At 43.8% G+C, this 25,557-nt stretch overlaps 1 protein-coding gene across 2 annotated transcripts; it reads right to left on the bottom strand.

Moving 5' to 3' along the window:
- Positions 1 to 677: 677 nt before the first annotated feature.
- Positions 678 to 22,167, bottom strand: Rnf4 (ring finger protein 4). Of its 2 annotated transcripts, XM_027387178.2 has the most exons (9): positions 22,010 to 22,167; positions 16,954 to 17,108; positions 12,381 to 12,507; positions 10,351 to 10,430; positions 4,554 to 4,563; positions 4,059 to 4,218; positions 3,326 to 3,374; positions 2,988 to 3,073; positions 2,746 to 2,884 (listed from the first exon to the last, which is right to left on the bottom strand). In XM_027387178.2, exons 2-8 carry the CDS (start codon positions 16,960 to 16,962, stop codon positions 3,017 to 3,019), a joined length of 492 nt encoding a protein of 163 aa, XP_027242979.1. In that variant the 5' UTR covers positions 16,963 to 17,108; positions 22,010 to 22,167; the 3' UTR covers positions 2,746 to 2,884; positions 2,988 to 3,016. The 2 variants fall into 2 exon arrangements, with proteins under 2 accessions (XP_027242978.1, XP_027242979.1); XM_027387177.2 differs by lacking the exon at positions 2,988 to 3,073 and having other exon boundaries at positions 678 to 2,884.
- Between the last annotated feature and the right edge of the window lie 3,390 nt (positions 22,168 to 25,557).

The following is a 25,557-nucleotide window of genomic DNA, read 5'->3' as shown; positions in this document are numbered from 1 at the left end:
CAGTAGTGCAATTATGATTAAGTAGAAATGAAATAATTTTATAGTTGGGGGTCATCATAATATGGGGTATTAAGGGGATGTAGCAGCACTGTAAAGACTGAGAACCACTGTGCTAGTGGTCTCCTGGTCTCGGTACTTTCTGATTTTCCACTGGACTGGGAGTCTGTATTCTCTAATAACACACTCAGAGAGAGACACCATATTGCTTTCTCATCATCAACCAAGGTGAAGTATGGCAGCAGGGTAGTGAGAAAGCAATAGTCAGTGTATGGTAGGTAGCTCTTTATGGAGATGGGAAGAGATTTTGCTCTCCTACAAGCCACACCCACTTAGCTTCTCTGGAAGGGCTTTTCTATGGCAGCGGTTGTGTCCATGAATACCCAAAGCACAAATTCTGTGTTTGAGTGGTCAGGGGCAGTGTGCAACTGTAATATTCCAAAGGAAATCTTAGTCAGTGATGTTCAAAACAATGCCTCTGGAACTTTCATTACCAGCTAGCAACACCTCTCACGGTAGATCATTTACGGATATTCCCATGCCTTGGATGTGGTTCTATGAATGTCATCTTCTGGATGAGCTGAAATTCCCCTGTCCAAAACCAGGTATAAATTTACACTGAATGAACATCACACCTTAAGGTAAAAGGTTTCAAAGATCAAATTAATGAATGAAAGATACTTGGTTCAAATTGTTTTATTTCCATCTTTAACACTAGCAGGAGTCCAAAACAGACTGATATTCATGAGCATGTAACAAAGAAAGAGTTAAACTATATACATTAAGAAAAAAGGAAAGGGATGTTTTCTTCTATACCAACCATTTCCTATTGGCGCAGTTTCTGATTAGTAGAAATAAACACATCTTTTTCTCAATTTAATTTAGGATGTAGTAATAGAACTTATGATCAACTTCATAAACTGTCTTTAAGGAGAAAACTAATTTTTAAGTGGGTGTCACCATATTTACCGGTGAACTGGCTGCATGGTGACCTTGGCTCCTTGAAGTCTGGCTATCATTAGAACTAACAAGAGCAAGACCATGAGGCCCACAAGGAACTCAATGGCTGTGACATCCAAGGGAAGGCACACACCACACATCACAATGATGACAGTTAATGCTCCTACCCTTTGAGTCCATGTAGAAAAATTATTACTCTCATTCAAACTAACTGGAAGTCAAACAGTTTAAAAAGTCAGAATGAAGAATAAAACTATTTTCTTTTCACACAGAGGAGGGACACTCCTTCAGCTCCATTTAAAGTGAATTCTGTGCTGAGTCCCTGCTCCTTCAAAACAGTAAACTGAAAGTCAGTTATTGCTAGCAAAGCTCCAGTGGTCCCTTTCCCACCTCAAAGATGTTTCACACAAAAAGGCTATTGGTTTGGCTTGAAGCCCTCTGAGGAAGTTGTGCGGAGGTGGAGGAAAGCTGGCACTGAAGGCCTATCCTCTACGAGCCACCCTGTGCCTGGTGTCCCCAGGGGCAATTTACCACGTCACTGCCTCCGAGAGCACCAGAGGCTCCCACACATATAGAGTGGAGCAGAGATTTTTGTGGTCCCATGGGGAGGAAGAGGCACCATGCTTTGCTGACCAAAACCTACATTGCAGTCAAAAGTCCAGAGGATCAAAGCCCAACTGGCCAGAAGAGCAGCTTTGGAAAATATCTATCTACTCAAGGGGTGTGGGAAAGCCAGGGTAGCGGCAGGTTGAGTAGGGCAACACCTCTGAAACATGGGCAACAGCGACTTGGGCAAAACCATGGAAGTGAACAGCTGATAAGGCCACTGTTACTGCTACCACCTCCTGGTATCTATGCTTGGGCAGACATTAGGCAGTGGGAACTGAAAAACTGAGGGTTGGAGAGCACTGTGGACAACACAGGACATATCTCAGCAGAAAAGAGGACACTCAAAAACTTGCCTGTCCTATTAGCCTTGAATGTTCTGTGCCAGGCAAAGAACTTTGGAGCACGGGTAGGGTTCCTGAGAACAGTTGGTGAACAGACATGGGGTGGGATGGGCACTGCTCCCATAGGCAACACTGGGCTGAGGACACTAGCACTGCTACATCTTCCGGATTGCTGAAGAGCAGGTGAAGAACGGGCTTTATTGCACTTTCTCATTCTTAGGAAACATGGTTGCCCTGCAGAGGGTCTCTTGACTTGCAGAAAACACTGCACATCAATGTAAGGTGCAGGCAAAATCACAGGTCACCTCTGCTCTCAAAAGAAAAATAAAAGTCCACCAGCTGGGCTTTTCAGGGGAAGCTTCTGTACTGGGATCCTTGGGCTGGATGGACTGTGTCTGGCCAGGTCACTGTGTGGCAGTCACAATAGCTAACTGGCAGATGCCTTGGGAGTGTTATGCACCCAGAATAGCTGGGGCAAACTTTCCCAACAGGAAAACTTCTCGGCCAACATGTAAGCTCCATAAAGACGCTGGAGCCATGATACTCAAAACTCCAATATGCCTGACTCCTTTTCTCCTACTCTGGGCTCAGAACACCCAGAGGAGCAGAGATGCTGAGCTGACCTGGGAGGATCCCTGGATCCTGCTCCCATAGCATCAAACTGGAGAAAACAAAAGGATCTAAGGGGCTGGAAAACAAAGAGCAGTTTACATCAGACATTGATTTTTTAAAGTCTTTTTGAGCTCAGGAAACTGGAGGCAGATACCATGCAGAAAGGCCAGCCTGGCTGTCTGTCCATTGGTCTATCCTGAGCAGTTCTGAACATTTCATATATAAATGGGGTGGTACCGTTTATGGTTGATCTTCTTCCTACAAGTTGGGCAAGTATTAGCATTCTTAAGAGAATCACGGAGGCACTGGCTACAGAAGACGTGGCCACATTCTGTAGAAACAATGAGGCGCCCATTCTGCACAATCTAGAAGACATTAAAAGGAACAGCCTTAAAGTATTCCTTGTCACCAAGGACCCTAACCCAGCCATCACTGAGACCAGTGTATACAAAGGATCAAGGTTATTACCAGAAAAAGCAGGAGCCTACACAACAATCTCAGAAGCAAATGCTGCCTCTATGGAACAGAATGTAGACAGGACAGGATTTTCCCAGCTGCAGTAATAAAAATGGATTATGGGCAAGCTCAGCAAAAATCAACAGCTTCTAGTTAAGGCTACGGTGGGAAACATGAATTTGCAGAGGCTAAAGATAAAATGTAGAGGGCCCATGACCAACTGGCATAATCTCCTTTTTAATTGGCCTTTGTGATAGATAGGTGTCAAATCCCGTATGAGGCACAGATCCTCTAACTTCATTTTAGTGAAGTAGGTTAAAACCAAAAGGAGACACAAGTAGGTTACTTACCTCAGAGTATCCATCCATGCAGATCGGACAACTGACAGTACCCGAGGGCCTAAAATCACAGTGCTCCACATCAGTTTCTAAGTAAACCCAAATACTTGATAACACCCTCTTAAAGTAGCTTCATATATGCAGTTCAATCTTCTACCAAATCTCTCCCTGCCTCACTTCTGCTGAGTTAGAACAGGCGCACAAAAAACTTGGAGACAGCTCAGCGGTTAAGAGCACTGACTACTCTTCCCAAGGGCCTGGGGTTCAATTCCCAGCACCCACATAGCAGCTCGCAACTGTAACTCCAAGATCTGACACCTTCACCCAGACATACATGCAGGCAAAACACCAATGCACATAAAAAAAAAAAAAAAAAAAAAAAAATTAAAAGAAAAAAAGCAACCTGAAGATAAATAAATGAACTACTTGAAGCGTTGGGCTGGAATGGCCATGAAAGAGGGATTCGAGAGAACAGGTCTATAAGAAAAGACTCACCCACCTCCTCCACCTCCAGCATTCCTGCTAGTGGCACCTAGAACAACCCACTTATACCCTGAACACTGTGGGTATGTCTGTCTCCTGATACAGCTGTCTGTCCATTGGTCTATCCTGGTCAGACATCTGATCCCAGCCCTGCATTCCAAGCATGCTTGGCAGATACTTGTTCTAGAGTAACAGCTTATATACAGTACAGCATTTGTTTGCTCCCGTCTCCACCCAACATAACAGAAGGAGAGCAGATTACCTGAGTCCTGTAGCTCCTTCATCCTTGGTGCCTCGAGAAGTATGAGTAGTCACATACACATCTTTATCTCTAGACAGTTCCTCATCATCACTGCTCACCACACAGCTGTCAGCATGGTCTGGGCGTAACCTCCTCCCATTTCTTCTTGGCCTTCTCCTTTCTAAGGAAAAGGTCACATTTTCAGCCATCTTTACCATCCTACCCTAGTGTCTCTGAAGACCCTCCCCTCTCCTTGAGGCCCCCAGAGAGAAACTATCACCATACTAGTTCTGCCCCCAGAAGGTCCTGCCCATAAGCAGAGGCCACTCAATTGCCTTCTCAGGAGAAAGCTCAGCCCCTGACATCCTGGGCAGAGATTTTCAGTAAAACCAGGTCTGACCAAAGGCATCTTTCTGTCTAGAGATCTTGAAAGGACAGTCTGATAAAGCGTGCGATGCTGTGGTATTCGCAACAATTTTCTTTAAACCCAAGGGAAAAGGAAATTAAAATACTCACCTTCAACAATCTGAAGGGGGGGAAAAAGAGAGAGTGTTATAAACATTCTGACATTTTAACTGATAAAACACACACATCTTGCTTCCAATATATCTGTATATATTGGAGAATCCAGTCTTCCCTTATCCCCAAGGAAAGGAAATGTGTACTTCTCCAGGCCAGCTATGGTCATCTCCAGGTCAATGTCTCCTAGGAGCCAATATGCTGAATCTCACCCAGCCCATTTCGGGGCCTAAATAGAACCACATCAGGACCTGTGCAAGACCAGAGGTTGGGTTGTCTGGAGGAATCTATATTCTGTTCACAAAAACAAGAGGCCTAATCTACCTCCCTGGGCTGAGTCAGAAAACAATCAGCAAAGCTCATTGCACCTACAGCCAGCATGGCAAGTGCCAATGACAGAGCCACTGGAGAAGGATTTAAGCTACTTAATATTATAAAAAGATCAATTGGGAATTATCTTGAGTCATCCTTTTTAACAAGAACTGGACCAACACATGTTTGGTGGCTCGGGACATTCATTAATATAGTTGAAGATGATCCTGGTTTCTGATCTACTTGCTTTCACCTTCAAAGTGCTGGATTAGAGGAGTGTACTACCACATCCACCAGTTTGTACCCTGACAATTTTTGCCAGTTCAACCTCCATCAGTGCCACATTGTGGATAAGGGGAACATTCAAGCCATGGGAGAAATGGCTGTACATTTTTTTTTTTCCACCATGCAGAAGGCACCATTTTGGAAAAGAGCAAACTTTGAATGCCCCAGCGTCCACCCCTGTGCCACACTGTCATACCCTCCACTTGGACACCTTTGCAGCAAAATTTTGGCTCTAGCCAGCTGTGGTGGTACAAACCTTTAATACCAGCACACAAGAGGCAGCAGAGGCAGGTGGATCTGAGTTCAAGGCCAGCCCGGTCTACAAAGCAAGTTCCAAGATAGCCAAGGATATATAGAGAGAAACCTGTCCTAAGGCCCGAAGGTCAGTTACCACCATTGACATGTTACTTGAGAGGGCTTAGTCTTCCTGAAAGGCAGCCTACATCACTGCCTCCCTGAACTCAAATATGCTAGTGCAGGTGTAGATTCCACCTCCTGCTCTTCAGTCTAGAGCAGCAGACCCAAAAGCTGCCCTAGTAGCTAATGCTGGGTTAGATCATCTCCAAAATCAAGCCTGGAGCCTAGTCTAGGTTTTTTTTAAATGCATCTAACACAACCCTCCCCCTTCCACATGTTAAAACCCTTTTAGGATTGATTTAGTTATTGATAGCCAAATTAAATATGGCCATCTACAAATAAAAGTTAAGAAGTCAAGAATAAGATAAATGGTACACGGCTGTAATCCCAGCACTTAGAAAATGAAGACAGAAGGCTCAGGAGTTCAAGACCAGCCACATACGGAGTTTTGAGGCCTGCCTGGGCTACATGGAATACTGTCTTAACAAAAACAAAACAAAACAAAACAATTAGGTAAGAGAATCCAGGGAAATTACTCAAAGTGTTCACACTACCTACTCCTGAAGAGTCTCACCCGAAAAGACTAAAGATGGTACCTGGAAATGTGGGGACAGTCAGTCTCATCATCAGGCTAAAATTCCCTATAAAACTGTAGCCTGGCAAAATGTAAGTCTATCTTAAGTTTTCTGAAGGCCCAGAAAAGGAAGAGCTAACAAGAGTGTTGGCTTTTGGAGTATGCCCAGAATTTGGCTAGGAGTAGAGCTAATTCTGCTATGGATAAGATGGTCTTATAGCACCAACACTGGCCTCACCTCTCTTGCCCAGGGTAGATCACTGATAGAGTAGATACACTGCAAGGAGCACTACATCCTCGGTTCCCTAGGAGCTAGGGTGTGCAAACTTGTTCTCACTACTGTCTATGAATCAGAAACAGTTCCCTGCTATGCTGTGCTCAACTCAGGGACAGACCTGGTCTCTGAGCCAATCAAGAATATATGGTCTGTATCTCCAGCAGCAGGAAGCTGCTGTTAAGGCAGCAGTGAGGATATTTTAAAGGTACCCAATGATGTGAAATGCTCCTATATCCTAGGATAGCACAATGCTTGCCTGGCATGGAAAATTGAAGCAGGGCAGAGTTACCAGGGTATCAGGCATGACTGACAGGGAAAAGAGATGAATAGGTACAACTCAAGCTTGGGACCTCTCTTCTGACTGAGGGGCCTTTAAAAGAAACAAAAGCATGGGGGGTGGGGGAGGCAGTTTAAATCTTCGTCTCAGAAGATGGGAAATTAAGACTTAAGGACTCCATGAGTTCCAGGAAAGCCTGTGCTATATAGCGAGACACTGTTTCAGAAAACAATTAGGAGCTAGAAAATGGCTCCACTGTTAAGAGGACTGGTTGGCACGGTGGTGGTGGTGATGGTACATGCCCTTAATCCTAGCACTCAGAGGTAGATATGTAATGAGTCTTTTTCTCTCCCACCAGCCAGCTCCCAAATAACTGCATGGAGTCTTATTATTAATTATGAAAGCTTGGCCTTAGCTTATATTTGTTCCTAACTAGTCCTTATGACTTAAATTAACCCATTTCTATTAATCTATGTTGTCACATACCACTGATCTTGCTTCAACCATGCCTACTGTGCCTTAATTATCTCTTCCTACTTCTGTCCACTTAGAATTCTAGCTGTTCAGCAATATATCTTCACAGTGTACCAATATCCCACAACAGAGATCTAGGCCAACCTGGTCTACAGAGGGAGTTACAGGACAGCTGAAGCTACACCAAGAAATCCTGTCTCAAAAGACAAACAAACAAAAACAAACAAACAAAAAACAAACAAACAAAAAAAAAAAGCATAAACAAGGGAGAGATAAGAGGATCTTTGTGAGTTCGAAACCAGCCTGGTCTATAGAGCTAGCTCCAGGACAGCCTCCAAAGCCACAGAGAAACCCTGCCTAGGAAAAAAAAAAAAAAAAAGAAAGAAAAAAAAGAGCTAGTTCCAGGACAGCTAGGGCTACTCAGAGAAACCCTGCCTAAAAAAAAAAAAAAAAAAAAAAAAAAGTGAAAGATTGTCCCCAATAATTCTGCTCCATGCTTCTGATTGGAGTGTTGAGGCTCACTTGTGCTTTAAAGCATGGAAGAGGCTTCAGGCAATCAACTGAGCATCTCTACTACAGATCCACATGGTAGCACTGACCTGTGGCTCATTCTCCATGGAAATAAAGAAACCAGGTAGGTAGAAGTAAAGTAAGATGGACTGCCTGATGTCTGACCATCTCACCACTGAGCTAGTTAAACTGTTCAAGCTGGGATTTTGCAGTTTCAGCTTTTACTTTTATGGCTGGAAGAAGCATAAGGTAAGTTCTATAACAAATCCAAACAGTAACTCTGAAACAGGAATCCAAGTCTCCTGCCTCCATACTATCAACATACTATCAATGGACTTTTATCTAACTTCCTGCCCCATTATGTCACTATCAAGTCAGTTCCCTCATCCCCACTATTCCTATTCTAGGCTCACTCAAGGACTCCACTCATTGCTATCCTTACAAAGTTTCAATAAGTTAATTTGGATGGGGCAGTGCTAGAGAATGGAACTTAAACCAAGGACATGGAAAGGTAGGAAAGCCCAGCAAGAATAGTCTAGACAAAGGCACAGAAGGGGAAATGTTGATTTTCTACCCAGCAAAAGATTACTGTCTTCTTGAAGGTAGAATCCTAGCTCCCTTGCCAGGACCTGGCCAGATCCATTATGGGTAGAAGTTGAACTGACAAGAAAGGGGATTTGGGGCTTTCTGAGCCCTTTCCTTGTTTACCAGACCACTTCCATCCTCAGGAATGCTTTCCCTCAATAAATTGTGTCTATTTCTATTACCTTGAGATAGGGAAAAAAAAAAAAAAAATGGTGCTACTTTCCAGCATTAGTTAGCAAGTGGACTGTAGCTTTAGCTAAGGCACTAAATTATGCTCTTTATAGAACTCCAGGAAATTGACGGGAACTAACAGCAAGAGTCAATGCTTTCACAGAGGAGGCCACTTACAATTAAACCTGTTCCTGTTTATCTCAAATCATTCTAGTCCATTTCCAGAAAAGCCATTAGTTACACAGGAGCCAATGTCCCAAAATTCATCATTGTCCTTGTGAGGATACCAGAAATGACATTTGGACAACTTAGTGATTTGTAACTAAAACCATACTGTATCTTCCCTGGCAGCTCCATGCCATCATTTGTTCATTTTCCCTCCTTGAGACAAAGCTTAAGTATATAACCAAGGAACACTGCCTCTCAAGTGCTCAAAATCACAGGCATGCACCACAACACCTGGCTACCCATCCCTTTGTCTCCCCCAAACAGAGTTTCTCTGTGTATCTCTGATTGTCTGGAACTCAACTTGTAGACCAGACTGACTTCAAACTCACAGAGATCATCCTGCCTCTGCCTCCTGAGTGCTGGAATTAAAAGAGTGTGCCACACCAGCTTCTATCTTGCTTTCTAGTAAAACCTTACTCTCAAAGTTTTAAACAAAGTAGGAAACACTGTAATGTCTTTGTTCTGGTAGTTTGTTGTTAGTCACTCACTCAATTTTAAACATGTAAGTTAAAGATTAGATTACTAACATGTTTACTGTCTGCAGTCCTTTCTGAGTACCAACTGCTACACACTTGTCCACCAATGCTATCCAAGATGGCACTCTATTCCACAGCTTCAGTTCCGGCATACTGTCATCAAAAGGTGTTGAAAGTAGCAAACTTGTCCTTAAGATGCTCATCAATGAGTTGACCAGATCCCAAGACATATGGGTGTGTGGGGTGGAGGGATGTGTATGTGTGTGTGTGTGTGGGGGGGGGGTGTTTCAATACCATGGAACAGGTCTATCAGAAGTAACTTCTAATACCCCTGACCACACTAGGCCTTAGTCCTGGCAGACTATACATGGAGAACACACAGCCTCTCAAGTTCTATCCTCCCTGGAGTCAGGAAAGAGCTTTGGCAGCAGGTGTTAGACTAGGTAGCTGCTTTCCCTGGAGCCATGTTTACTGGCAACTAGTTCTGAAACCTAATGACAGCACTGAGTCAATATTCCCAATTCCCTTCAAGTCAGAGGCATAAACAGATTCCTAAGCTCTGCAATCCATGTAAGGTAAGTCTCCTCACTTTTTTTTTTTTTTTGGGGGGGAGTTTGAGACAGGGTTTTTCTGTGGCTTTGGAGGCTGTCCTAGAACTAGCTCTTGTAGACCAAGCTGGTCTCAAACTCAGAGATCCGCCTGCCTCTGCTTCCTGAGTGCTGGGGTTAAAGGCATGGGCCACCACTGCCAGGACATGTCTCTCTTAATACAACACTGGTAGCTTTTCATCCCATTTCAAAGGGGCATGTCCAACTTTACAAATCTGAAACTATGGAATTAGGGATTGCTGCTACGGACAGGTTAAAAAATCAGGCAGATCTAGGCCACAGAAACAAAAGCCACAACAGGTACTTTTCCTGACACATTTCTCATTAGGGGTTCCAATTACTGCATGAACAAAGGATCTTTCCTTCACAATTCTTTTATGTGTATGGGTGTTTTGCCTGCAGTGTTCCTGATGCCAACAGAATCCAGAAGAGGGCACTAGTACTGTGGAACTGGAGTTATAGCTGGTTTTGAGTTGCCATGTGGATGCTAAGAATTGAACCCAGGTCCTCTGGAAAAGCAGCCAGTATCCTTAACCTCTGAGCTATCCCTCTAGCCCCTTTCAGAATCTTTCTAAACCTGACCAGTAACCCAAGGATTCAGATGCAGATATGGGTTAGGGACTCCTACCCAAACCAGCCAACTCTCGCTCAAATGCTTACCACAACAGAGTCATTGTGAGTCAGGTCCACAACCACGGGCTCTAAAGATTCACAGGTGAGGTCCACGATTTCATCTCCAGCTTCAAAATAAAGCAGTTCAACTAGAATTAGGATAGGGGCTGCACTCCTTAGGCTTGGTGATTACTACAAACATGGTATAAACCTGTGTCAAAGTATGAAACACTGACACACACAATACAAAAAAAAAACAAAACAAACAAACAAAAAAAAAGACAAAACTCCATTTTCAAAAATAGCAATCAAGCACCCCTCCAGCACTTTGCAAAGTGGGCTATACGAATTTATTGAGGTCCCAGAGATGTACATGTGTGAATATGTGTTTCACCCCACTCATATAGTCGTGCCCAGGTACCACAGTTTCATTAATTAGGAAAGGCATGCAAAAACCTCTTACAACTATTTTTTTCTGAGTGTTATTAGCATTAAAAAATAAGCTGGTAATAAAAATTAGCTGGTCGTTGGTGGCGCATGCCTTTAATCCCAGCACTTAGGAGGCAGAGGCAGGCAGATCTCTGTCAGTTTGAGGCCAGCTTGGTCTACATGAGCTAGTTCCAGGACAGACTCCAAAGCCCAGAGAAACTCTGTCTCGAAAAACAAAAAAAAGAGGTTTGGATTTTTTTTAAATAGACATATTCTAACTTGCTTTATCTGCTTGTATTTAATTTGTCAGTGCTAGGTGTCGTAGCACACACCTTTAACCATTTTTTTTCCCTTTCTTTGTAGTAATGCTATGGGTTGAACAAGGTCCTTGCACATTAAACAAGTGCTCTACCACACTTGTTTAATATGTCAATAGCCCACTGTTCCTTTTTAAAGTATCAGTTCTTGGCCAGGCGTTGTTGGCGCATGCCTTTAATGCCAGCACTCAGGAGGCAGAGGCAGGTGGATTCTGTGAGTTCGAGGCCAGTCTGGTCTCCAGAGCGAGTGCTAGGATAGGCTCCAAAGCTACATAGAGAAACCCTGTCTCGAAAAACAAAAAAAAAAAACCCCCCCCCCAAAAAAAACAAAAACAAAAACAAAAAAAAAACCCGGTTCTTGGAGTGGGACAGTGGTGGCAGACACCTTTTAATCCCAGCACTCGGGAGGCAGAGGCAGGTGGATCTCTCTGTGTGAGTTTGAGGCTAGTCTGATTTGAGAATGAGTTCCAGGACAGCCTGAGCTGTTATACTAAGAAACCTTGTCTCAAAAAACCAAAACAAAATATCAGTTCTTTGGCATGAGTATAAAAAAATATCAGAGCAAAGGGGCTTGATCCAAGCCATCTGACACTTCCCTGACCAGGTAAAAGAAAATCCAATTTGGCCTCTTCCCAAAACAAGCTCTAACAACGATAGTTCTGTTGACAAGCTTGCCTAATAAAACCAAAAACCAAAACAAAACCAGGAGAGGAAATATTTCACAAAGCAAGCATGGTGAATTAGATGAGCCTAGTGGCTGCTTCAAAACCCATGAAGATATCACAATACCAAAGGGAGCAGCTTCATTCACTGTAGCTACAAGCTGTGTAGGGAAGTCTAGATTATAGGTATATATAAATGAAGTATAAGAGCTTCCAACAGCTAACATTTGTATGGTACAAACTTCCACACATGGTCCCAAAGGTTTTATGGCATAAAATTCAACTTGCTCTATATACTAACATTATTCCCCACCACAGACGAAGAAACAGAGGCTCAGAAGGTGTGACCTGGGGCTAGAGAGATAGTTTAGAGGTTATCAATATTACTACTCTTGTAAAAGACTGAAGTTCAGTTCCCAGTATGCACAGGGCAGCTCACAACCATCTTTAACTCCAGTTCCAGGGAATATAATGACTTCTGACCTCTGTGTGCACTAGACACACATGTAGTGCACAGACATATATTCAGGAATACATATGAAATGGGGGGGGTGGCGACTTTCCATGAGGCCCCACATGGGCATTAATAGACACAAACTGGGTCTAATTCACATGCTATACTACACTGTCTCCACTGTCACACATTACAGTTCAGGATTCTGGCTCTTACCACTTTCCACGAGTTCTATGGGTTCTGCTTCCAAGGAAATCTCAGGGGTTGAAGTTGTTTCCCGAGAACGCTTCTGGGTTTGTCTAGAACTTACTGTTCCACCACGACGTTTTCTTTGAGGATTTCTCTAAGGTCATCAAGGGGGAAAAGAAGCAGTTGCATGAGCTCCAGATTTGACAGGGTTTCAGGAAGAGTTAAGAAGTCAACAGGGGAATGGTGTTAATACCCCCTCATATCTCCCCCCCTCTTTCTCTCTCTCTCTCTCTCACACACACACGCGCGCGCGTGCGCACACACACACACACACACACACACACACACACACACACACACACACACACACACACACGGCATGCATAACACACCACACCCACAAACTTGTAGCACCTCTGAAGCAGAAAGAAAAAGAAAATCCAGTGCTTTTTTGTTGTTTCTGCCTGATAAAAGGTCTTGCTGTGTAGCCCCAGCTCTTCCAGAACTCAAGAGATCTGCCTGTATCTGCCTCCAGAGTGCTGGGATTAAAGGTTTGTGTCACCATGTTCAGCTCAGAGTGCTATTTTTATACCCAGTAAGAAACTTTTACTGTTCCCAAACACTTCTGAATTTTAATCATATGTGCAACCTTGAAGAAGGTGCTCTGTCAGTAAGGAGTAAAGAAAGGTCAAAAGACCTTTAGGCAACCTTCTCTAGACCAACCAACACTTTGGGAGACTGGGCAAGAGGATCTATGTGAGTTCAAAAGCACCCTGGTCTACATAGTAAGTTCCAAGCCAGACAGTGCTATATAGTGACACCCTATCTCAATCATTCAATTGTAATAAAAACAAGTTCCAAGCAGTGGTGGCATGTGCCTTTCATCCCAGCACTCTGAGAGGCAGGAAGATCTCTGTGAATTCAAGGCCAGCCTGGTCTACAGAGAAACCCTGTCTCAAGAAAACAAACAAGGGGCTGAGAAGATAGCAATTCCTGGCACCCATGTGGCAGTTCACAACTGTCTCTAATTCTAGTTCCAAAGTATTGGACACCCTTACACAGACATTCGTGCAGGAAAAACGCCAATGTATATAAAATAAAAATACTTAAGTCATTAGAAAAAAGAAACCAACCAAAAAACCAAACCAAAACAAGCAAGCAAACAAACATATTCAACTATGGTTTGCAATCCCATGTATGGTCACATAACTAAATGGGGGAAGATGGGCTGTGAAAAAATATTTGCAACAGCAACATGTTTTCTGAACCTACAAAGACCAAATATTAATTCAAGACCAAATGCACCAAGAACTATTATTTTTCATATTATCTGTCCATGTTGCAGCTTATGACTTCACTACAGCTTTGGTTCTGAACACAACTCAAACTTACAGAGAACATGATGTCATGTCACACAATGCCAACACCTACTGCATATATTTTTTATTCTTACAGAAAGAGAATGGTTTAATTACAAACAAGATTTGTAGCATTTTCTTACCATTATTCTTCAGCATATAATTATCACCCAGTACATTCTTAGATTACACTGCTCTAGTATATTTTGCTTTTTTTCTTTTTCTCAAGATAGGTTTTCTCTGTGTATCAGCCCTGGCTGTCCTGGGACTTGCTTTGTAGATCAGGCTGGCCTGGAACTCACAAAGATCCTCTTGCCTCTGCCTCCTGAGTACTGGGACTAAAGGTGAGCACTACTACCTCTGTGTTTGATACTTTAAAACATGCCTTTAGAAATCCAGAGGCACAGTCAGCTGATCTTTGGAGTTACATGATAGTCAAGGATACATAGAAGACCTTACTTCAAAAACAAAAAAACAAAATCTGTGTAAATTAATGAGTTTCATAAAAAAGTCAATCAAATCAATTTTGGTTTGGGGTTAGGACAGAAGCTCCAATGTTTCTGAAATGGCCATAAATACTACACATTTATTTGAAGTGGCATTCTTAGAAATGCTGATCATGAAATCAAAATACTAGCTGGGCATGCCTTTAAATTGCATGCAGTGCTCAGAAAGCAGAGCTAAAAAATACCAAAGATCTATATAAACGGTCAGTCAAATTTTACCTTTTTTTGCTTTTTAAGAGAGGGTTTCTCTGTGTATGTAGCCCTGGCTATCCTGGAACTGGTTCTATAGACCAGACTGGCCTTGAACTCATTGATCTGCCTCCCGAGTGCATACCAACATGCATGGCTAATTCACTCTTTTTTCCTTTAAACATTTGTGTACATGCATGTACTTGTGCTACTATGCTTAAATGAAACTAGACGACAGTTTTTGGCAATCAATTCTCTCCTTCTACCATTTAGGGTCTAGAGACCAAGCTCAGGTTGTCAAGACTTGTCAGTAAGCACCTTACCTGATAACCGTCTTGCCAGACCAAGATTGATTCTTTATATAAGAGTATCTACCTCATTAACATATAATTTACTTTCATCTTAGTAAATAGTAATAATTTTTTAAAATTAAACATGATTTATTAATACTTGATCTGCTTGTGCATCTACATTACTACCTGAGGTCATAAAAATTTCCCCAAAGAAAAAAATTACAAGTAGAAAAAGTTCAGGATGCCTTACTCTAGAGCCCAAGCACCTCCAGTCTTTATCTGTCTTGCACTGAACCAAAGCTGATTCCCAGAGTAAAAGTGAAAATAGTCATTCTTTATTTTTTTTTTCATTTTATATACACGAATATTTCACCTGCATGCATGAATGTCTGTGTACCATTTCCAGGCCTGTAAAGGCCAGAAGAGACACAAAATCTTTAGAATTGGGAGTTACAAGCAATTCTGTGTTGCCATGTGAGTGCTGGGAACTGCATCCAGGTCCCCTAGAAGAACAGCAAATACTCTTGGCCTCTGAGCCATATATCCCTAGATCCAGTTTTTTGTTTGTTTGGGTTTTTTGAGACAGGGTTTCTCTACTTAGCCCTGGCTGTCCTGGAACTCAATAGACCAGGCTGGCCTTGAACTCAGAGATCCACTAGCCGCTGCTCCTGAGTGCTGGGATTAATGGCATGTGCCACCACCCACCCAGCCCTAGACTCAAGTTTGGTTTTGTTTTTTTTAAGCTTTGTCCCTGTGGAGCATGACTTTTTGTTTTGTTTTTAATTTTTATTTTATGTGCATTGTTATGAATGAGGGTGTCAGATCCCCTGGAATTGGAGGTACAGACAGTTGTCAGCTGCCATGTGGGCACTGAAAAATGAAAATGAATTCAGGGCCTCTAGAAGAGCAGCCAGTGAGTGCTCTTAACCACTGAGCCATCTCTCTAGCCCTCCAGACACAGCTTTAAAATTCTATTTAAATATTTTATTTTGTGTTTGTAGCCCATACACATCGTAACATGACTGGAAGTCAGAGGGCACTGAGAGATGTCAGTTCTCTCATTTCACCATGTGGGTCCTGGGAATCAAACTTATCAGAAAAGGCCTTTATCAACTGAACCATTTCACTGGTCTGTAAATAGTAGTAAATATATTTGTAAAGGCCAGAGGTCTTCTTTTGTCACTCTCTACCACCAACCTTTTTCAAACTTACTTTTTTAAAGTCCCCCCACCCTCCCCACCCCCACAGGGTTTCTCTGTGTAATAGCTCTGGCTGTCCTGGAACTCAGAGATCTGTTTGTTAACCCCCCCTTTTTTTTTTAAACATGTCTGAGTGCCTATGTGTATACATGTATACCATATGCATGCCTGGCGTTCACAGAGGCCAGCAGATCACCTGGATCTGGAGTTAACAGGAGGTGTGAGCCACTTGACATGCATGCTGAAAACAGGAGTTCTCCAAAAGAGTAGTATGTGCTTCCCAACCACCAGATCATCTCTCTAGTCTTTAGGTTTGTTTATTACTTGTTTGTTTTTCGGGACATGGTTTCTCTGTGTAGCTTTGGAGCCTATCCTGGCACTTGCTCTGTAGACCAGGCTGGCCTCAAACTCACAGAGATCCACCTGCCTCTGCCTCCCAAGTGCTGTGATAAAAGGCGTGATCCACCAACGCCAGGTTAGCCTTTAGTTTTTGAGGCCACATTAAACCTGGTGCTTACTGTTTCTTCTAGATCAGTATGCCCTTGGGATCAAGCTTCCACCTTCTCTAAGCACTGAAGATGTGTGCTACCCTGCTCAGCCTTTATGTGGGTGATGGAGACCCAAACTCAGGTCCTCATTCTCACACAGGAAGCAGTTTATTCACTAAGCCATCTCCTCAGCCTTGAACTTGAAATTCCGATCTTCCTGTCTCCATTTACTAATGAATTATAGATGTATGTACTATTTACTCAGATTATACATAGGTGTATACCACAACACAGCCTTTTCAGTTATGCTGGAAAATGCAATACAGGACCCTTTGTATAATCAACAGAGACATATCCCTAGCTATTTTTGTTTATTTTATTTTTGAGACAGAGTCACTATGTAACCCAAACTATTTTCAGCTTTCAGTCTTTGTATCTCAACTTCCCCATATCTGGAATTAGAGACCAGTGCTATAACATGTGGCTTACAGTCCTCTCTAATGTGCTATAAGAGACAAGGTAGTTAACTAATGTTGGTAATAAAACTTACAAGCTAAGTAAACTTACTGTACTCATTGTGCTCTCTGGCTTCAATCCACAGAAAAAGTGATATTCACCAAGGTTTATGGGGAGGTGGAATGTTCTCAATCTCTCAGGCCCACTGAATACTCATTCTGTGGCTTACAATTTAGAGCCAACTAGATGTCCAGTATTTCCAAATTCTGAAAAACAAAAAGATACCAACTTGATAAATGTTGCTATTTGCATTATTGAAGACAAAGTTCACAAAGGTACGTACACACACAGAAAATTTACCAGTCTTTTCTGTCTCCTGGATGCTTTGCTTAACATCTTATATAATGTGTATCCTTACCCTACATTCATTTTAAGAAAAAATAATTCTTGTTGGATATATATCTGATTATGTAATCCCAAAGTCTACTATCCAAACTACTATACCATCTTCTGCCCACACTCCTTTTTGGTGCGTGAGATTGAATGGAAGGCTTCCTGTTTCTACCACTGATCTATACTCCTGCAGCCCTTCCAGACCACCTTTCTGGTTGCTTCAAATGTAGCCAAAGTGATTAATTCTAGGAGAATGACAGTGCTTAACTGAAATATATACTACCAGCTCCTTAGCAAGAGGAAAGGAACAGTTTCCTAAAACAAGCAGTCTTCTTGGCCTGGTTACTTCATCACCCTTCCAAGGATTAGAGACTAAGGAGATAACCATCTTTTGCAAGTTTCCCAACATATAATTCAGACCACAGAATAGTACCAGACCCACTGTAAATGCTAGACTCCCATGTACATTTTATGCTTCTGGTTTTAGAAGTATCCTATATATGAGTGCACAACTATGAAGTGTGTGCCCACCCCCATCTTCAAGAGCACATCTTGATTTAGAAGAATATAACAAAAATATCTTATTGGGCCATGGTGGTGCACACCTTTAATCCTACCTAGCACTCAAGAGGCAGAATCGGTGGATCTCTGAATTTGAGGACAACCTGGTCTATAGAACACATTCCAGGACGGTGAGGGCCACAGAGACCCTGTCTAAGAAAACCAAAAATAAACAACACACACACCTTTACAATGAGCTACAGAAACGGCCCAATGGATTAGGATGCCTGCTGTGAAATCAAGAGGACCTGAGTTACACCTCTGCAACACCCACATAAAAACCAGCCATGGCAGCACACCAGGAACCACGGTGTCTGGCTGGCTCAGCTAAGAGAGAGCTTCAGATTTAGTCAGACTCAGTTTCAAATAATAAGGTAGAGGACAATACAGGAAAGACACTTGATGGCCTTCTCTGGCCTCTCTCTACATGAGCAAAGACACACACACACACACACACATGCAGAAAGGCAACAAAGACTTGTCTGTTGAGTGCTGAGAAATGTGACAGGCATATATGGCAGTTCCAATTACCCTCTCACCCCATTTTAGATATTTAGGCTCTACTCTACGATATTAAGCATGGCTGCTACAGACACCCTGACCTGTATACATCTTACCAATCTGAAGCCAACCAAGTTTCTTAAAGAACAAATAATCCACTACCATCACTAGGAGCTTTCCTGGGGTCTTTTTACATTCTACACTACTGGTGACTAAACCAACTCCATTCCAAATCTGGTTTCTCTCTTTCAGAGATAACAAAGGTCAAGAGTCAGAGAACTCTATGACAGGAGCCAGTCTTTAGGAATCTACCCAGAGACTGAATTTCACCAGAGATTTCAGGCATCCATCAGATCAGCCTGAGGATGTAGAAAGGAAATGTACAGACAGATGTACCCTCACCAACCACAAAGGGTTCTGGATCACACAGATGACAGAGGTCATCAGCATATTACATTCATGTGCAAGGCGAGGTGCTATCTAAGAACAATCCGCATGTCCTTCCTATTGGCCAGATTAAGGAAGCAAGTACTGTGATGAATGCCATTTTTTCCTAATGATTAAGAGTTAAATTCACAAGCCCACAACTAATAAATGCCAGAATTTACACATTTTTGTTTGTTTGTTTTCGGGGGTTTCTGCTTTTCTCTTCCAGTGGTGGGGATGGAACCCATGGTCTTACATGCTCAACCACTGAGCTACTTCCCCAAATTCTGAGACTCTATATTTTGTGTTGCAGGATATCTGATAACACTGTGAACCCTGGGTTTGCTTATTTACTGGAAAAACATCTTTCTAGTGGCCCAGGTCTAGCACACACCCTTAATCCAAGAGCTTTCTGCTTGAATATTGTAAACACAATTTTAGTCTTTATTGGTAAAATTGAACGATTGAGTTTTAGCCTAAAACGTGTGTGTGTGCCACAAACACAGTTTCGTTTGGTTTTGAGAAAGTGTCTAAGTTCACCTAGCTGCCCTGAAACTCTAATTCAGAGGGCTGATTAGAGGTGTGCACTACCATGCCTGGCAAAGAACCTATACTCTAAGTGCTATGCCAAGACCAAAATAAGAGATATTCTAGAAGAAAACTGACGTGGAAATTAGTATGTCAAGGAACTGTTGGCTCCTCTTTCCTCCAACACAATCCTCCAGCACTATGACCTTAGCAAGGGTCCCACCATCCTTTAGTGCAAAGGAAGCCTCAATTTGATAGGGCTTTATCTACTTTCCACTTCCCTAGTATTTTGCACATAACAGATACTCATGATAATTGATTACAATGAGCAAATGACTTTGAGGGTGATGGTGTCCTTGCCATTAAAAGACCGAGAGTGTCTGGCCTTAGTGGTACAATCCTTTAATCTCAGCACTTGAGAGGCAGAGGCAGGCCTGTTCTATTCAGTTCCAGGACAGCCAGGCCTACAGAGGAAACCCTGTCTCAAGGGGGGGAAAAAGACCTAGGGTAGAACAGTGACCACTTATAACCAGGAAAAGACAGACACCCAAGCTTTTCTAAAGTTGTGAGGGTGAGAGAGAAACATTCATGCTAGGGTATCCAGGTGTTAATTCCAAAAGAATGATTCCATGAAACCAAAGCATGTTGTTACATATACCTATAATCCCAGATTTTGGGAGACTGAAGCAGAAAGACTAAGAGATAAAAGCCAAGAAGCAAGCAAACTAAATGAAGGCAAACCAGAAACCCCAGAATGTTACAAATACTGGATTCGAGGGATTCAGGTAGAATGTCCCTGGAAAACTCAAGACAATCAGAGCAAGGTAATATTTCAATTTCAGGATGTCTCCTGCTGCTACCTCCGTTCTAATTATCACAATGTAATATGGTTACACTACACAGCTAGCCTCTTTTCCCTAACTTGCCCTCACCTGCCTAGCTTCATTTGTAGTTATAGAAATGTGTGTCTTATAAAAATCACCTTACTATGCTAAAGCTCACAGGACTTATGAGTAAAAACATGTAATTACAGGCCCACTACAGGCCCACTACTCAACAACTTGACCAACGACTTTTAGAAAACGTGTAGTGTCCTTCTGCAAGTGTTAACTGACTGGCACAACTAATTATGATACTGTAAGCTTGTTTATGGAAATGAGCCTTAGTCTACCACATTAAGTTACTGTCAACCTGAGAAGGAATGCTTGCAGTACCACACCTGCATAACTGTGGCTCTTAAAGTAACGGAAGTACCTTTTGTAAGGTAGTTCAGCAGGCTTTAATTTTCTGATTTTTTCCCTGCTGTTTCTCAAAGAAACAGTACAGCAAACTCAACTTCCTACTATGTACAATGTGTTCCCTGTTACATCAACACCACTGGAAGGAATGTTAAGTCCAAAAAAGCATTTTAAGTAGAACAGTATTTCATTTCCAGGTACCCTAGATGTCACTCACTCACTCTAGGCTCTTTTCTATTACTGTGCCTTAACAGCTGGGAGACAGAGACAGGCCGACCTCTGAGTCCGAAGCCAGCCTGGTCTACAAAGCAAATTCCAGGACAGAGAAATCCACTCTCAAAAAAACCAATCCTGCCGCCCCTCCCCCCACCCCACCCCCAGTGGTAAACACCGTGTTAAAAAGAAAGCTTTTCAGAAAAGTTGGAAAATCACATTTAAGCAATACAAAGGCCAGCAAGACATCTTTCCACTCACTCCATATCGAACTCACAGGTAAACCCGAACCCAATTTGTTTATCCATAAAACAAGCACAGGGTGTATTTGGGGTGGGTGGAGCGGTTTCCCTCTCACCACTGTCAGGAACTATATAGTCAATCTGCGTCCAACCGCAGACAGAAAGACCTGGGCCTCTTCCCTATTTATGGACCTGAGTCTCCTTCAACCACTTGGGCAGCCTAAACTGAGCAGCAGACTGCAGAAGAACTGAAAGCTCGAAGCGCCTATGGGCACAGACAAGTAAAAAAAAAAAAACAAAAGCAGAAACGCCCAGATCTGGACTCCTCCCTCGCGAGTCAAGCGGTAGACAATGGCGTCCACTGCAACCGTGTTTAGGATTAAGATCAGGTTGTTTCCTATTCCTGTGTACAGATGTGCCGGGGAGGGAAGGACCTCAGAGGGTGCAGGGCTGGGCCAAGTCTCAATCGCACGCTTCACCAACCATTAGTAAGGCAGAAAGCGGCTCCTGGAAGCCCAAACCCCATTCAGTTCCAAGGCCCGCAAGCGTCCTCAACTCTCCCAGCTTAGACAGGGCCCGCCACGCGGCTTGGGTGCCCCAGTAAACTCGCAGGCCCCAGGAAGGCGGGGCGGCGGCGCCAACACACAAAGGCTGCGTCGTCACCGGTGAACAAAACCCTTGCTCAGAGATCCTCTCCAATCGGCCCGCCCAGCCAAAAGAGTGACCTTGGACGCGTCCTTCCCCTCTTTGAACCTCAGTTTCCCTTCCTAGTTTGCAAAAGAAGTCCATCCGGCCAGGCCGCGGCCAGGTGGGCGAGAGGCGCCCCAGAGAGAGACTTCCCTATTTCCGACGCGAGCGAGCGAGCGCCGCGCCGGGATCCGACACCCGCGCGCTCTCGGGGGCCGAGGAGGCTGAGTGGGCCCGACCCCGAGAGGTGCGGTCCCGGGCTGCCGAACGAGCCGCGACTGGCGGGCACCAACTCGGCTGCAGGTCGAGAAGCCGTCCGCGCCCCCACGCCCTCGCCGTCCTGGCTTGCCGCCTCCATCCTGGGAAGCCTGGTCTTACCTGGAGTTGGTGAGATCAGGCAGACGCCACAGCCAATGCGCTCCAACAAGGACGTGCCTCCTCCACCAGCCGCTGAGGCGACCCGCTCAAGCACGACTCCACCGCCTCACCGAGACCCACTTCCGCTCGGCCGGCCCTGGCCCGCCCTTCACAGTCCCCATTGGCCTTCGCCGCCCTTATTCCCGTGCTCTACCGGTTTAGGAGGCTCATTTGTAATTCTATTGGGTAAGAGAACTATCTATTACCACTTTGAAATGCACCTTCTTCCGGCCACGCCCCCGCCTGCGTGCCCGAGTTTCCACGTCTCGCGAGAGTTCCGCCGGTCGCACTCCTCCCGCGAGAACTTGGTGGTGTCGTTGCTGGGGCGCTGTGCGAGCTTGCTCACCTGCTGCTTGTGACCGACCCTTGTCTTCTGACCTGGTTTACAAGCGGCCTCATGGCCGCCACTAACACTAAACCGTAGTCCCCACCAGTCACTCCATGCCCATCTCAGGCTCCTCGGTCGTTGATGACACCTACGGGAGACTGGCCCAAGGTCCCAATTTTCTGGTGATCCACAGGCAACCTCGCCGGGATCCGCACCCCAAATGCCAGGCCCTGAGTGGGCGTGTCGGCCCCCACGCTCTTCACACGGGTCCCATCGGGAGTCCCGGAGGCTCACCTGGAGGAGGCTTGAGGACTAGACGGGAAGAGAACGTCCAGCTAGACATTTTGTGTGCCATAGCCGGGGGCGGGGGTGGGGGAGGTGCGTGCATGCCCAGGAAACTGCAGGCTAGCTGCCCAGTGTGTCAGGAGCAGAGGCGAGGGGTGAGGAAGACAAAACTCAGAAAGGAACACAAATGCTAACTACTCGCTGTCCTTCAGAAGAATGACCTGAGAAGAACCGGCCTCGGGAAAGGCTAGAGCCTGGAATTCTTGGGTCTTGGGACATCTCATGTCCCTCCTATCTATCTGATAATGAAAACCAGCAGCATGATTTTAGGCAAGTCTCAGCACATTCACAGCTGTTAGAGGGGATCCATTTTACCTACTTAGGAGAAAGAGTGTGAGGCTTAACAGATAATACTAGTGCATGCTAGGCCCTCCTAGAGTGCAGCAAAACAGAATGGCACTACAAAAACAATGCTGTTTTTCTTGAGCACCTGCCTTGACAATTAGAAAATGATTGATAAATAGCAACTAGAAAACATGAATGGTGACCCTCAGGCTGTATGAAGATTGCTGTAAATGTGCTTCTGTAGAGTGCATTCAACTGGAATGACAGCAGGTCAAAACCCAGCGTTAATGTTTGTGCTATTACAATCTCTGATATTTTATGGAATTTTAAGGGAATTTATGATGAAAGTAGGTCTGATAGACACATATCTGACTCCGATGTAAAATGTGTGTTTGGATGTCTTGAGTATATTCTTCAAATGTTATAATTGGAATAGAGAAAATTTACAAGTTTGAAGGGAAATGTTGGCATTCCTTATGAAAATATTTTGAATATTTAATAAGGCATGTGAGAGCAGAATAGGAACAATACACCTTGCAAGGTAATGGGAGAGCAAAATAGGAAAAATACTTTTCAAGTTAATAGGACATTTTATATGTAGAATATAGTTCAAAGTGTCTAAAGAAATTTCAACTTATAAGCAGGACCGTATATGTCTAATCAAAATCCTACTTAAAGTGACCAAATTTACAAATAAAATAAAATTAGCAATTTGCCCTTCTAGCCTAAGAAAAGGGATTTTTTTTTCTTAGTTTTTCAAGACAGGTTTTCTCTGCAGCTTTGGAGCCTATCCTGGGAACTCTCTCTATAACCAGAACTCACAGCCTCTGCCCCTAAGTACTGGGACTAAAGGCATGTGCCACTACCGCCCGGCTTTATTTTACTTTTTTTGAGGCAAGGTCTCACTATGTTGTCTGGAACTCAATTTGTAGAGCATGATGGCCTCACACTTCACAGAGATCTGCTTGCCTTTGCCTCCAGATTCTGGGATTAAAGACGTGTGCCACATCACCTGGCTGCATTTGTTCACATTTATTTCTTGTGTATATGTGCATGTACCACAGAGTACATGTAGCAATCAGAGGACAACTTGTGTGAGCCAATTCTCTATGTGAAAGGACCCCAAGGATGGAACTCAAGTCACCAGGCTCAGTGGCAAGCACCTTTACCTCAACTCATCTGCCAGCCTCTTGTTTGGTTTTGAGACAGAATCTCTATAGTTCAGCTGACATGAAACCTACTTTGTAGCCCAGGGTGGATTACTACCCAAAGGCTGAATGGTGGTGGCCCATGCCTTTAGTCCCAGCACTCAGGAGGCAGAGGTAGGTTGATCTCTGTGAGTTTGAGGCCAGCCTGATCAACAAGAGCTAGTTCAAGGACAGCCTCCAAAGCTACACAGAGAAACCCTGTCTCAAAAAAACCAAAAAAAAAAAAAAAAAAAAAAAAAAGTGTATGTTGGCAGGTTCTGGAAAGAGCACTCAGGGTACATTGTGGGCCTTAGATAGATCTCTGGCTGACCACCCACCTTTGTTAAAAGACCCATAGAGGGAATGGAAGGCAGGGGTCTCCAATATGAAGGCTCTGGATGCAAAGTGCACCATTCAGGTTTTATTTTTGAACAAATCATCTCAAATATCTCAAATCTCCATACCTTAAACAGGATGTGTTTATTGTTATTCATGAATCTATAAGAGGGGCAAGGTGCTGGCTCTGGCTGTCCCTACTGCTGCAATCTATTGGTTGCAGGATGATCTAGGATGGCCTGCCAGGGACAGCCAGCACTCCTCTGCGAGGAGTATCTCAGCAGGCCACCCTGATCATGTTCAAATGAGGGGAGGCATGCTTCAAAGAGAACATCAGGACCTCAAGGCCACTTGATGACTGACTCTAAACTGGCCCACTGCCACTCCTGTATGGTACGGGACAAAGAAAGTTATGAGGCCAAAGATGGTTCCGATGCTGAGGGCATACACTGAAGGAACTGCTTGAACCTGGTGAGCATGGCTCTTGCATGCCTTGCCTTTCTCCCCCATCCCCTCTGCCTTGCTAAAAGCCATTAGATGACATCCTTAAATAGAGCCATCAAGACCTATTCCCTTATTTGGCTATTTTCTCTTCCTGAGGCTGACTACCAAGGTCCAACAATCAAAAGCCCTGTTTGGCTCTCCTAATTAACAATCCTAATTAAAATTAAACATCTCATCCTAACATGGCATTTCCCCTTGTGCCTTTATAAACTACCATTTTCCTATGTGCCATGTCTGTCTCTTCTCTATCCAGAGGCAGTCCTTTGTCCACCCCCTCGGACGAATGTGCCTGACCTCTTTCCCTTGTTCACTTTCCCTTCTCCCTCATGCTCTAGCTCCTGTCTTTGTCTCTTGGCCCCTACCCTTTATGCTGAGAACTTGGTCTTGGGGATCCTGAGCAGATACCTTCCCTTTCATAAACTACCTGTTTTGTTTTTGTTTTTTCTAGTAGGGGTGTATACAGGAGGGATTACATGTGCCATGGAGTATGTGTAGACAATCATAGGATAACTTTTTGGAGTTGT

The sequence above is a fragment of the Cricetulus griseus genome (genome assembly GCF_003668045.3).
Source record: "Cricetulus griseus strain 17A/GY chromosome 1 unlocalized genomic scaffold, alternate assembly CriGri-PICRH-1.0 chr1_1, whole genome shotgun sequence".
Lineage (NCBI taxonomy): Eukaryota > Metazoa > Chordata > Mammalia > Rodentia > Cricetidae > Cricetulus > Cricetulus griseus.
This window is presented reverse-complemented; position numbering and strand designations above follow the sequence as displayed.